We start from the raw sequence: 12,478 nt of genomic DNA on the forward strand, positions 1-12,478 counted from the left end.
GTGCAAATACCAACAACATGGAAATGGGTTCGAATCAAGAACACATGTGAAACCCAGTGGAATCACACATCAGCTATGGGGGGTGGGGGAGGAAAAGAAAATGATCTTTATCTCTAATGAATAACACTTGGAAATGATCAAATAAAAAATTATTTAAAAAAATAAAATAAAAAAGAACTTCCAAAAAAAAAAGTTTTGCTGGACAAAAGAGACAGAACTCTGGGTTTCTCCTTAGTCTAAGAATCTTGACATGGTTATTTTGCAGCAGGCTTCAGACTGAATTGGAGAGTGAACTGGGACCCCTCCTCTGCTCCTGGGATCCAAGCCAAACTAGAATTATTTGATTTGAACTTGCTCCTAGCTTAGTACATATCTTAGGGCTGATAGCCATTGCTCACCCTGGAATGCCACCTGTAGGCTCAGGTCTCTTCCTCAGTCCACCCTGGATCTATGGCTCAACTGGGCAGTGAACAAAACAGTTGTCAGTTGGAACCTGTTGTTGTACTCTATTGACATGCATGCCTCTCTATCTTGTATCTGGATCTTGGATCTATTCTTGCCCTGGTGCACAGTCTTTCCTTTTATTAGAACCCTCTGCATGCCTATTCTTGGCCAGACTCCACATCCAGTGTTCAATGACTGCTTTGTTGATTTCTATTCTGTTCTGGACCACAATTCACTCATTGATTTTTCTTGGATTTCTTGATCCATATTCAGTCTGGTTTAATAGATGTTTGAGTTGGGGATGGATGGGGGAGGAACATTCTGTACTTCTTCCTGCTATGCCACCATTTTGGTTCTGTCCTTTTCTCTTTTTAATACTCTTACCAAATAGTTTCAATGATAACTGCTTTGTAGTAGTTTTCTCCTGAAGAGATTATTAAACCTGTTTCCTTCTCATTGCCCCCCATTATTTTACTTGAGGTTTTTGACCATTTCTTAATTCAAATGAATTTTAGAATTATTTTATCCTGCTTTATGAAGAAATCCTTGAGCAACGTGATTAGTATAACACTAAAGAAAATTAATTTAGGCAATATTGTAATTCTTATTACTTTGACATGGTCTAACTGTGAGCAATCCCTTCATGTCTGAACTATTTCAGTAGCCTCTTGATTGGTGTCCCTGTCTCAAGTCTCTTCCAATTCCAATATATCTTCTTTCTGGTTGTCAGATTATTCTTCCTAAAGCATAGATCATACCATATAATTCCCCTTTCCCTGCCCCATTCAGTAAATTCTAATGGCTTTCTATCACTTCTGGGATCAAATATAAAACCTTTTTGGCATTCCAAGCCCTTCACAAGCTGGCCCTCTCCTTCCTTTCCAGCTTTCTGACACTTTCTTCCTCCCCTCTCCCAGGTATTCCTTGACCTAGCAACACTGTTGTCTTTAATCTTCCTGGAACAAGAGACTTCATCTCCAGAATTTGGGTGTTTTCACTGGCTGTTCCCTTTTCTAGTAATATTTTCCACCATAATCTCTGCCTTCTCACTTCTTTGGCTTCTTTTAAGTCTCAGCTAAAATTGCATACTCTCTAACAAACCTTTCATTCATGGTCTTCCCTAATGTTAATGCTTTCTTTCTATTGATTTTCTTTTATTTACCCTCTACAAATCTTGTTTGTACATGTTGGTTTTTTTAGTCTTCCATTAAATTGTGAGTTTTTTGAAAGCAGGAATTGTCTTTTGCTGATCTTTATATTACCAGGACTTAGAGAACAGTGTGTGGCACACAGTAGGTGCTTAATAAAAGCTTGACTGATTATAAGCTTTTGCCTCAACTTTTGGAATATCATATTCCAAGATCTGTTCTGAATAATGGTAGGTACCAAATTTGGGGTGAACTTTTATTGTTATAGCTAGCATTTCTAATATAATATTGAGTGATGATAGTGATAGAGGATGTTCTTGCTTCAGCAGTGGAAAGGCTTTTAGTTTATCCCCCTTATAAATAATGCTTATTCTTTGCTTTAGTGGACACTGCTTATTTTAGTAGAGCTCCACTTTATTCCTTTCTAATGTTTTTAGCAGAAATGTATTTAGTAAAAAAAAAATGCATTTTGTGAAATTTTGTTTTCATTATTGATATGTTCAATTGCTTATAACATTTACAAGATGAATGCTTATAGTTTTCCTAATATTGAACCAGTCTTGCATTCCTGGTATAAAATCAACCTAGTCACAGTGTATGATTCTGTTATATGTAGTTGTAATCTTTGCTAGTATTTTATTGAAAAAATACATCAATATCCATTAGGGAAATCATTCAATAGTTTTCCTTTTGTTTAGGTATATGTTTAGGCTCTCTGATGTAAGTATCAAGATCCTATTTGTGCTATTTGGTCATGCTCCTTTGCAGGGTAAAACTTGCAAGACTGTCTACACTTCTCTCTTGGGGGGTGGGGGAGGACTCAAATTGCTTCATATTTAGTTGCTTTACAACAAAGACTTAGAGAATTGCATGATATGGGAGTTTTAATCCAATCTGGTCCACTGGATTATTCTTTCCATGATTTCCAACCAGGTGATCTGGTATATGTGAAAAATCTTGCCAAAATATCAGCTACACAGGAAAGTTGCGTTGGTCCTTATAGTGTTGTGTTCATTTCACCTTCATCAGTGAAAGTATTAAGAAGAGAGTCTTGGTTCTCATGTTCTCATTGTTCTCATGTAAAATTAGCTCAGAATTGATGATGAAAGTGTGGAAATAGTGGAAGGAGAAGGAGAAACTGCAGGAGAAGAGTTGGTATTCACCAACTGTGAAGTGGAAAGCTGAGAGTTATATCAGTCAAATTGATCAAGTCTGCAGTCCTCAGAAAGATCAGTGAAGAGAAGACGATTCCTGCGGAAGAGGAGGGCATTACTAAGGAGGATCCAGAGACAACAGAGGAGATCATGCAGAAAGTGGATGATTCACAGAGGACAAGCACATAGAGACTAAAGATTTTCACTGAAGAGGTTCAGGTGATTCATGGACAAATGTTTGTGAGATTTTGTATCATGTAACAGCATATTTTCATATTAGAATGCATTCAACATTACATATTACTTCCATGGACTTTGGAGAAGAAGAGATTTCATCAGGCAATGTGAAGATAGAGAATCTGAAGTTTGGGTAAGTATTGTTGCATGCAACATAAACATAAGCATGGTTAGGATACACTGATTCACTACTAGCTATAGGATTTAGTTATATATATGGGTGTCCATGCAGATAAATGGATACTGTTTAGATTTTAGATAGGTTAGAACAGTAGTAGCATAGTTAGATAGGTTAGTTTTCATGAGATCTCATTAAGATAGAATGTCTGATTTCAAATGTTCTATTTTGATACTAGGATGCATATAGGGATGTATTTAGATAGTTTAGAATTTAGGGTTGACAGGTTAAGGTAGGGTAGTGAATTACATTGTGGCATATTACATATAACATACAACATATTACCTACCACACAAACATAGATATGTAAATAGCACATACCAGTTAGGGTTGGAAAATTATTATAGTGTTGTACGTATGTATGATATGTATAAAAACGTATACTTAATAATTGTTACTTAGATGAAAGAGTTCAATGCAGTTTTATGTAATACTTTGGGTTTTGTGTAATAAGGATAAGTTTAGAATAAGATTGTTTTGAATTTTCATCTACTTTGAATGTGTTTTCCATAAGTAAGTTTTGATGGATTGCTTTGACTTTTTTATAAAACCTTATGCTATGTTGTTTATTGTAATTTTTGTTTTCTCCATTGCAATAGTTTTGATAGGAATTTTTTTCTGTATTAGTTTAGTATTTTTATGACTTTGTTTTTTATGAAGTTTTGTTTGTATTTGTATTTTGATGTTTTTTCTTGCTTGTTTTGCTTTTGTATATGTTTGCTTTGTAACTTTATTACATATTCCTTTTTCTTTCCTTTGTTTAGAGTAAGGTAGTATTAGATAGGATAAGTGAGTGTAGGTTGTTTATTTTGGATAAGAATTTTAGTTCAGGTGGGAATTTAAGATTTTTGGTGCACAAATGCCAAAACATTGTTTTCAACACTATTTTGGCTTTGTGCAAAGGAGGGACTGTTATAAGGAAGAGATAAATTTAGGTTCACAGAACACAGAGGTATGAAACCAGCAGGAAAAGATTCCGGAATGCTGCAGGGGGGGAGGTGAAGCTAAAAACTTAAGAGACTGTTAGAGGCTGTCTGTCTCTTTCTGGATTTGAACCTGGAGGGAGTAGGTGCCGAGTCCTGAGGGTTTGACCCTATCCTTTATTGCTGCCTGTGTTGCTGTTTTTGTGTTGTGTGTCCTGAAGATCTGAAGAAGTTGTCTTTGTCAACATCAAGCTGTCAGTAAGTTGAGGTCCAAGTCCATCTGGACTTGGGACCTTTCCTTGGATCCCTGCCTGATCTATTATTGACCAGTATCTCTAACAGCAACTAGGAGAGGATCTAGTGCAGGATAGAAAGGCTCTGGATTTTACACGTGTATTTTACAGCATAGCAGGACAGGGAGGAAATGACTCTCAGAAGATCCTTCACGAGAAGGCATTAGTGATTGGGTTACTCAGCTAGTAAATTTATTGTTAGGGATTTTCCTCTTATCCTCTTAACCTCTCTCTTTTCAAATAAAATACACTCCCAGTTACTGAGACTTTGTTATCTGTGTACTGGGCCAAAGTACATACTAAATCCCATCTAAGCCCATCTCTAAAATACCCCATTACAGTTTTCAATTAGTCACTAGGTTCACCTCAGTATGATACAGCACTATCATCTCACATTGATCTCTTTGAACAGTTTTTCTTCTCACTGGAATCATGTCCCTTCTGAACTGATTTTCCCTATGGAGTTTTTTAGATGGTGTCTTAGCCTTCCTCTGAATACTTTGCAGGCTGCTTTCCAGATGTCCAGGGTGTGTTATATTTAAAATAGTTGTAGGCATAAACTATAAGAGTTAAAATGGTTGAGGTCTTAAACTGTAGTGAGTTAAATAGTGGAAGATATAAATTATAGTAGATATAAGAGTGGGTAAGTAAATTTGTGACCTCAGAAAATATGTTTCACTACAGTGTCTTGGTTTTAAATCAAATATAAGGTGGTTGCCAGGGAAATATTCCCAATTATGAATATACCCAAGTCAACTGGGTTTTATAGAGAATTTAATTAATAATACAATGAGGAATTAAAGAGAGAAAGAGAGAAAAAGGAAATAAGTATGAAGGGCCTTAAGCCAACATGGCCTAGACCTGAGTCTTAAGAGAGAGAGATCAGTCAGTCTTTTATCACTCACCACAAGGTCTGTCTAAGCAAGGATTCTAGTGACAGAGTCTACTCAGAGAGAGTTCCAGCCAGAGACTGTCTCAAAGGGCCTCTCTCCAGAATCTCCAGAGGGACAGAGTCCCCTCAGAGGAGCTCCAGCGAGACCTCCTTAGAGATTGTCCTCCAAGAGCTTCCCTTCTCCAGAGATCTTCAAAAGATTCTCCAAAAGGATTCTTCTCAAGCAATCTCTTTCAAGCGATTCTGCTTTTTCTTATATAGGGGTTTTTCTCTTATGTCACCTCCCCTAAGTCCTTACATCTACCAATCACAGTAGATGTTTTCTAAAGGACAGCCCATCACTGCTGGGTCAACTAATCCCTTTAGTATGTTTGAACCAGAAAAACTTCTGAATAAGTTTTCACCTCTTTGCTCCTGGCAAGTTTACAAGTTGCCTGACCTTTAATAGGTACTTAGCACCCCTTTGTATTACTTCTAAAAATAGGCATGGCTTAAAGAACTTTTTGCCTCACTATAAGTATGGGCCCAAGTACCCTCACTGTTTAGCAAGGAGTTTTTCCCCCCAAAGCAGTCCTTAAGTACGGGTGGAGTAGAGGTCTTCCCATTTCTAATCTAGAGTTCTCACATCCAAATGTGGAATGTTCCCAATAGGGAATTGTTCCAATTGAGAATTCCCCGATGGGGAAAATTTTAACATTCACAAGTCTGAGAAATTTCAAGATTTACAGGTGCATCAATGCCTACGCTTCTTTACCTTCTATGCCTTGAGGTATATAATCTCTCATCTACCTCTTCAGTAACATGGATGCCACCCTTAGGATTCAGGACCTCATAATCTTTCTGGGACTACTACAAAAGCCTCCTGGTTTTCTAAAGACTTCCCTTCTTTCTCAGAATAATTTTCCTAAGATATTGATCTGACTATATCATTCAGAAAATATTATATTAGGTCTTAACCAAAGACACATGTAAAACCCAGTGGAACTGTGCATCAGATATGGGAGGGAGTTGGGAAAGAACATGATTTTTGTAATCCTGGAAAAATGCTCTAAATTAATCAAATAAAATAAAAAAAAGAAAATATTATACTTGAAAGATAAAATAAACTCTTCAGCATAATAAGCCTGTAGTTTCCCATAGTCATCTTTATCACAAATCATTGCCTATCCTGCACTTTACATTCAAGCTAAAATACCCTTTGTGCTTCTCTAGATTTTGATATTCTTTATCTGTCACTTTGCACTGGTTGTTCCTATCTTGAATTCCTCCTTTAAGGCTGAACTTGTGTCATCTTCTATGACATATATCTTTCGTTGTTATTTTTTTCAAATTACAATGTATTCATCTATACCTACTGTATTTTACCAATGAAATGTTAGCTTCTCAAAGGCAGACTATTTCTTAATTTTATATCCAGAGCCTAGCAGTCTTAACATAGTAGGTACCTGAAAAGGTTTCTTAACTGGTGTTAAGTGAATTGCCCAGGGTCATACAGCTAAGAAGTATCTGAGATCATATTTGAACCCAGGCCCTCCCATCTCTGGGCCTGGTTCTCAATACACTGAGCCACCCAGCTGCCCCTGTGAAGATGTTTAAGATAAAGAAAAGCCATTAAAATAAATCTCAAAACTTAGGTTACTGTCCCCAGGAAACCAACTAAAGCAATGAGGCAGAAGTCTTAAGCAACCGCAGTGGATGATGAAGTTAGCAAATTAAGTAAAGTCTATAACCATCTTGCATTTAAAACAATTGTTTAAAAGACTTTTTCATTTATCATATGCAAAAAATAGAGAACCATGGCTTTAATGTTTTATTTCTGAAATATTTTTAAATCAGTATACATTATATTAAGTACAGTATTCTGTTAAAAATTATCAAATTAATGGAACAGTATAAGTTTTAATGCTATGACAGGGAAGCATCTGGCTCTTCTGACTTCTTTTTACACTTTGTCCAAGCTCCAAATGGATTCAGATATTGAAGTTCTTCTGGGCTACTTTTGTCCAAGTAAGGACAGCTTGGGAGAAAACATAGCATCAATCTTAGACATTTTAAATTCTTAGATTCATTATTCAAACAATGAATAGACAAATTGTTCAAGGAAACACAAAATTTATCTTCTCTTCCCTCTCTCACCATAAATTATACAACAGTGCTGTTTACGACTGTTCATTTGTACAGAACATATTATGGTCACGAAAAGAAATGTCACTGTATTCAAATTGAGCTTATGAAAATGGCAATCTTGAGACTAGGAAGAAAATAAGCACTTACTAAATACATATTAGGTATCAGCCCTTATGTTATCTCCTTTGATTCTCACAACCCTGGGAAGTAGGTCGTATTAGCATTATTCTCTTTTTATAGTTGAAAAAATCATGGCAGACAGAGGTTAGTTAGTTAGGTGACTTTCCCAGGGTCACAATGCTAATAATGTCTGAGGACTGATTTGAAACTCCAGTCTCCTTGACTCCTAATCACTGCATGACCCAGCTAAAAAAGTTAACATTAAGTCAAGGTGAAAATGTACACATTTATATATATGAAAACATACTTTTCTTTATTCATCTTGAATTTAGTGTTTCATATAAATCAAAGGAAATGATTATTTACACAGGAAAAACTATGACTCAATGTTTCAGAATGAATAATCAGTCTTCTGAGTTACTGCTCATCACTGATTAGGCTTGGTCATTCAGAACCTTTAGCTTCAGTGGTACCATTATCTTGCAGTGTGGCCTTTAGGCAGAAACAACTTTCTCAGGGATGAATTTCCTTAGCAGCAAAAATCAAGAGTAAATGAGAAGCTTGGTAAAAGCAGAAATACAGGCACCTCAAATGAGAAACAATGAAATGGAATTCTGCCTAACAAAGAAGTAAAAGAGTAAATAAAATATTTACCTAGGTAGACAAAATGATTTTAAATCTCATTGTACTATCAATATAATTATGTACTTTAATTATCCTTTCAGTCAACTCAGTTGAACAAATCCTAAAAAAAGAACCAGTAATAGGCTAATAAAAAATAAGTCAGAAAATTACCTACAACATAAAACTTTACCTGTTTTATAAACTGTGTAGCATTGAAAAGCTCACTGCAGCCATATAAGACATGCTTGCCTTGTTTGCCCTATGAAAATGAGAAAAAGGTGTCAAGGACAGCTCTGACAATATGCGTAGCACATTTACCAAGAGGTGTTTTGAATAATTAGTAGTAATAATGAATTTCTCTTACATAGGTCTTAACTTGACAAGAATTCTTGACAAGAATTGATCTCAATTCTCTTATACATATTTGTTCCTAAAACTGGATGTCATTTAAGAATTTTCATAAGATTATCTAGTTTAAATCTCTCATTTGATGTATGATGACACTCTGGCACAGGGAAAGTAAATGTTTTGCCTAAATTCAGAAAATTTATATAATTTAGTGGTAGAATCAGGTCTGAAACCAGGAACTTCTGAGTCCCAGTCTGATGCTTTGCTCTTTCATACACATGAGAAAGTAGATTCAGTATTTTTTTCCCAGGGAGGAAAATGCATTTGATTTTATTTGGCACAGTTAGTTTATCTCAATGCTAAGTGACATGCTATGTTAAATTCTGGGTATTACCATACTTTACAGCTATGTAATTCTTATTTCTAATTTTTAGATCAATATAGAAAAGTAGATATTTATTTGAATAAAAGTTTTTTGTTTTTTTTAAACCCTTACCATCTGTCTTGGAATCAATACTGTGTATTGGTTCCAAGGTAGAAGAGTGACAAGGGCTAGGCAATGGGGGTTAAGTGACTTGCCCAGGGTCACACAGCTGGGAAGTGTCTGAGGCAAGATTTGAGAACCCAGGATCTAGGTCTCTAGGCCTGGCTTTCAATACACTGAGCTTCCTAGCTACCCCCTGAATAAAAATTTTAGGGTTGAGATATGTTCAAAGGTAGGATTTGTACATTAAATTAACAATAATGCCTTTGCATCGAGGACATGTTCTTGGTGATTTCACTGGGTTCTTTTGTGAGAACTCAGATATTCCATGACAAAATTCAAAACTTTCTCATTTTTTGGTGTTTTTTTTTTTTGGGGGGGGGTAAGTGTTCTGATCATTTCTTAAGGATTCAATTCTAGACTTGTAGGCAAGAATTTGAGTGAATATGGGCATTGGCTAAGATTCTTTAGTCTGGAATAAATTAATAGTAATGTTCCTCATCAAAATGAGATTATTGATGAGAGATTATTCTCTGGAAAGAGCACTGCCCTAAAAATAGAGGAAAAGTAATATAGTGGCAAATATTTATAAAGCACTTTGCAAATGTTTACTTCTTTTATCCTCATAACCTAGAGGAGGAATATCTAATTATCCCCGTTTTATAGATGAGGAATCTGAGGAAGACAAATATTAAGTGACTTGCCTAGGCACAGAACTGGTAAGTGTTTAATGTTATTTCTGAACCTGGGACTTCCTTACTCCAAGTCCAAAAGACTTCCTAGTTACTCCTAGTGGCCTTAGGCAATGTTACTTAACCTTTCTGGGGGCTCATTTTCTTCACTGGCACTATGTTCTAGTACATTAAGCAGTAAGTAATAAGATGATGGCTTACAGTACAAGATGAAGGATATTTAATATTTTCACTTCCAGGGAAGACAATGGAAAATCTACAATACATAGACTGAATATCACAACTGTACTAAGTCTGACTTAAAAAGTAAAGACATTGAACAAAACACAGAATTATTATTTTCACAATTATATGGTATGTACATAATAAATATGATTTAGTTTTTTTGAGAAACTTTGTACAAAGATTTGCTTAAAGCCAATTCAGGTAAATAAATACACATGTAATGACAGAAGAAAAATTCTCATTACCCATATTTTCCAAAAACATTAACATTCCAGGCTACTGAAGTTCCATTATAGCTTCAGCATACTTTACTAAAGTCTGGAAATGTTACTCTTCACAAACAATTTTGTAAAGTCTATGGCAAAGAAATTTTAATTTACTACTTCAAGATTGGTAATTCCTATGAATATCAGGTTGATTCACTGAGGAGTCAGTTTTTGAGGAGTTAGCAAAGTGTCTCAGAGAGCTAAGCTATAGCATTTTTTTAAAGAGCTGTTCAATAAAGATGGAAAGACAAGCCATTTATGGAATTATTTCCCCCAGTTCTAATCTGCTACCATCTCTTACCATGATCTTGATCTTCCCTTTAAAATCTGTGACTACTTTCCTACTACTATTGCTTCTTGACTTTTTTGTACCTGATTTTTCTTGAATGGGTTTGAAACCAGAAACTCCTTTTTTAATAGTGTGGAAATCCTATTAGTATCCCCTTTCATTATTTTTTAAAATTTTGGTCTTAGAAGAGTGAGGTTTGGTGATGAAGGGATCTTTTGGGATTGAGAGATTTTTAAAAGCCCGAGAATTTATTCAGTACTATGAAATTATTAAATAAAAATGACTAAAATTTACCTTTATGTAGTCAACAAGATTTTGATATTCAATATAGTTGCCACCTCCCACCACAAAAACAATTGCCTGAAATGTAAACATAAAACAGTAAGTTGAATGAAATAGTTAAATAAGAATGCATGTATTGAAAGCAGGGTTATGAAACAAAACCGTAACTATGAAGAGACAATTATCATTGAGATTATACTAAAATTGACATTAGTCAACATAGTGACAAAAGTGGAATGACAGTATAATAATTATCATCAAATGTGTCTAGTGCTCTTTTAATGATAAAGTGGACTCCATTAAGCCTTCTTGTGAAGTCTTATCATGGTGAGGAGGTGACTGAAAGTTAGAAAGGATTTAAGTGCAGTCCTGGTGATGGACCACATGAGTGTCATTTTAGGACCAAATCAGCTATGTGTTGAGTACCAAGTGATGAGCTACTTAGTCATATCAACTCACAAAGATAACTCAATACAGGTATGGAGGAAGGAGTGACAAATAATGTTAGAGAATAAACATCTATATCCAACAAACCTGTTCAGTAAAGTAAATAATGAACTCATATTCAACATTCCTAAATTTGTTTTTCTAGGGGGCATTTTAAAATGTAAATCTACTTCTCAGAGAAAAAGACACTTATAGTTTACAAGATATTTGCTTTCACAAAAAAAACGTGATTAAAAAACACCTTACAAATGTTTAGAACCAATTTTAGAAAGAGGCTTCCCCTTTATAAAACTTCTACAATCTTAAGAACTTTGTTTTCAAGTATTTTAATCTTAATATTCAAATTTATAAAATACTGAGGATAACTATGTTTATAAATACAATACTCAAAAATGTTGTTATATTAATATTTTCTGATAGATCTGACCATTAATCAAATCTTCTTGTTTGTCTTTGTCTTTTTTTTTTTTAATTTTAAAAGAGAGGGAGGAAATCATTCTTTATATGACTTACCTCCTGGAATGGATTTTTGTTTCTTGGAACTGAGCTGGAAAAAAGAGACAGCAATATAAATCCTATTTGTGGTTTTTAGGATTGACCAAAAAAAAAAAAAGCCATATATTTAAATGTCTTTAAATAGCAGTTTATGTACTGCTTAACATACAGAGCTCATTAACTGGGACACCTTGTACTACCCAGCTAGAAGAGCCAACATTTTCCTCTAAAAACTACTGACAGAGACATGGGTAAATGCTGAAAGTTTGATACCTAAGTTTATATACACAAGAAATACTTAAATGCTTTTAAATACTTAAAAGTGATGTGAGGGTGTTATTATTCAGTCATTCACTCCACTCTATGTGGCCCTATGGACTTCCGTCCATGGGGTTTTCTTGGCAAAGATACTGCAGTGGTTTGCCATTTCCTTCTCCTGCTTGTTTTATAGATGAGGAAACTGAAGCAAATAGGGTTAAGTGCCCAGCCCAGGGTCACCCACCTCGTAAGTGTCTGAGGCCATATTTGAAATTAGAGCTTTCTGACTCTTATCCATTACACCATCTAGCTGCTCCCATGAGACAGCATACTTTTATCCTATTTCCCAGTAAGATTTGTATTATGGTAAAGGGAGATTGCTATTGCAACAAGTTTATCATTCACAGGCTGAACCTCTACTCTTTTGCTTCTCATTTCCCTTCTAGGATAACTCAAGAGACTTAGCTATTCTAATTATGAGTGAACATTGGAAGGGAAAATAAATATTGAATAGTCTTTGCTAATTATTGGCAGTTTAGGAAAAAGTTCATT

The 12,478-nt window shown here is 35.1% G+C and overlaps 1 protein-coding gene across 4 annotated transcripts in view; it reads right to left on the reverse strand.

Moving 5' to 3' along the window:
* Window positions 1-7,066: 7,066 nt before the first annotated feature.
* SCFD1 (sec1 family domain containing 1) overlaps window positions 7,067-12,478 on the reverse strand; it is a 178,648-nt gene continuing 173,236 nt past the window's right edge. For 2 of the 4 annotated variants that reach the window (XM_056810436.1, XM_056810439.1), the window contains exons 22-25: window positions 11,687-11,720; window positions 10,739-10,804; window positions 8,331-8,399; window positions 7,067-7,286 (exon numbers count right to left, since the gene is read on the reverse strand). In XM_056810436.1, the coding sequence (XP_056666414.1) occupies window positions 7,263-7,286; window positions 8,331-8,399; window positions 10,739-10,804; window positions 11,687-11,720 (193 nt within the window). In that variant the 3' untranslated portion in view covers window positions 7,067-7,262. Of the gene's footprint in view, window positions 8,400-10,738; window positions 10,805-11,686; window positions 11,721-12,478 lie in introns of all 4 variants that reach the window. The other 2 variants (XM_056810435.1, XM_056810438.1) reach the window with 1 other exon arrangement.

Source organism: Monodelphis domestica, chromosome 1, assembly GCF_027887165.1.
Source record: "Monodelphis domestica isolate mMonDom1 chromosome 1, mMonDom1.pri, whole genome shotgun sequence".
In the NCBI taxonomy this organism is placed as follows: Eukaryota; Metazoa; Chordata; class Mammalia; order Didelphimorphia; family Didelphidae; genus Monodelphis; species Monodelphis domestica.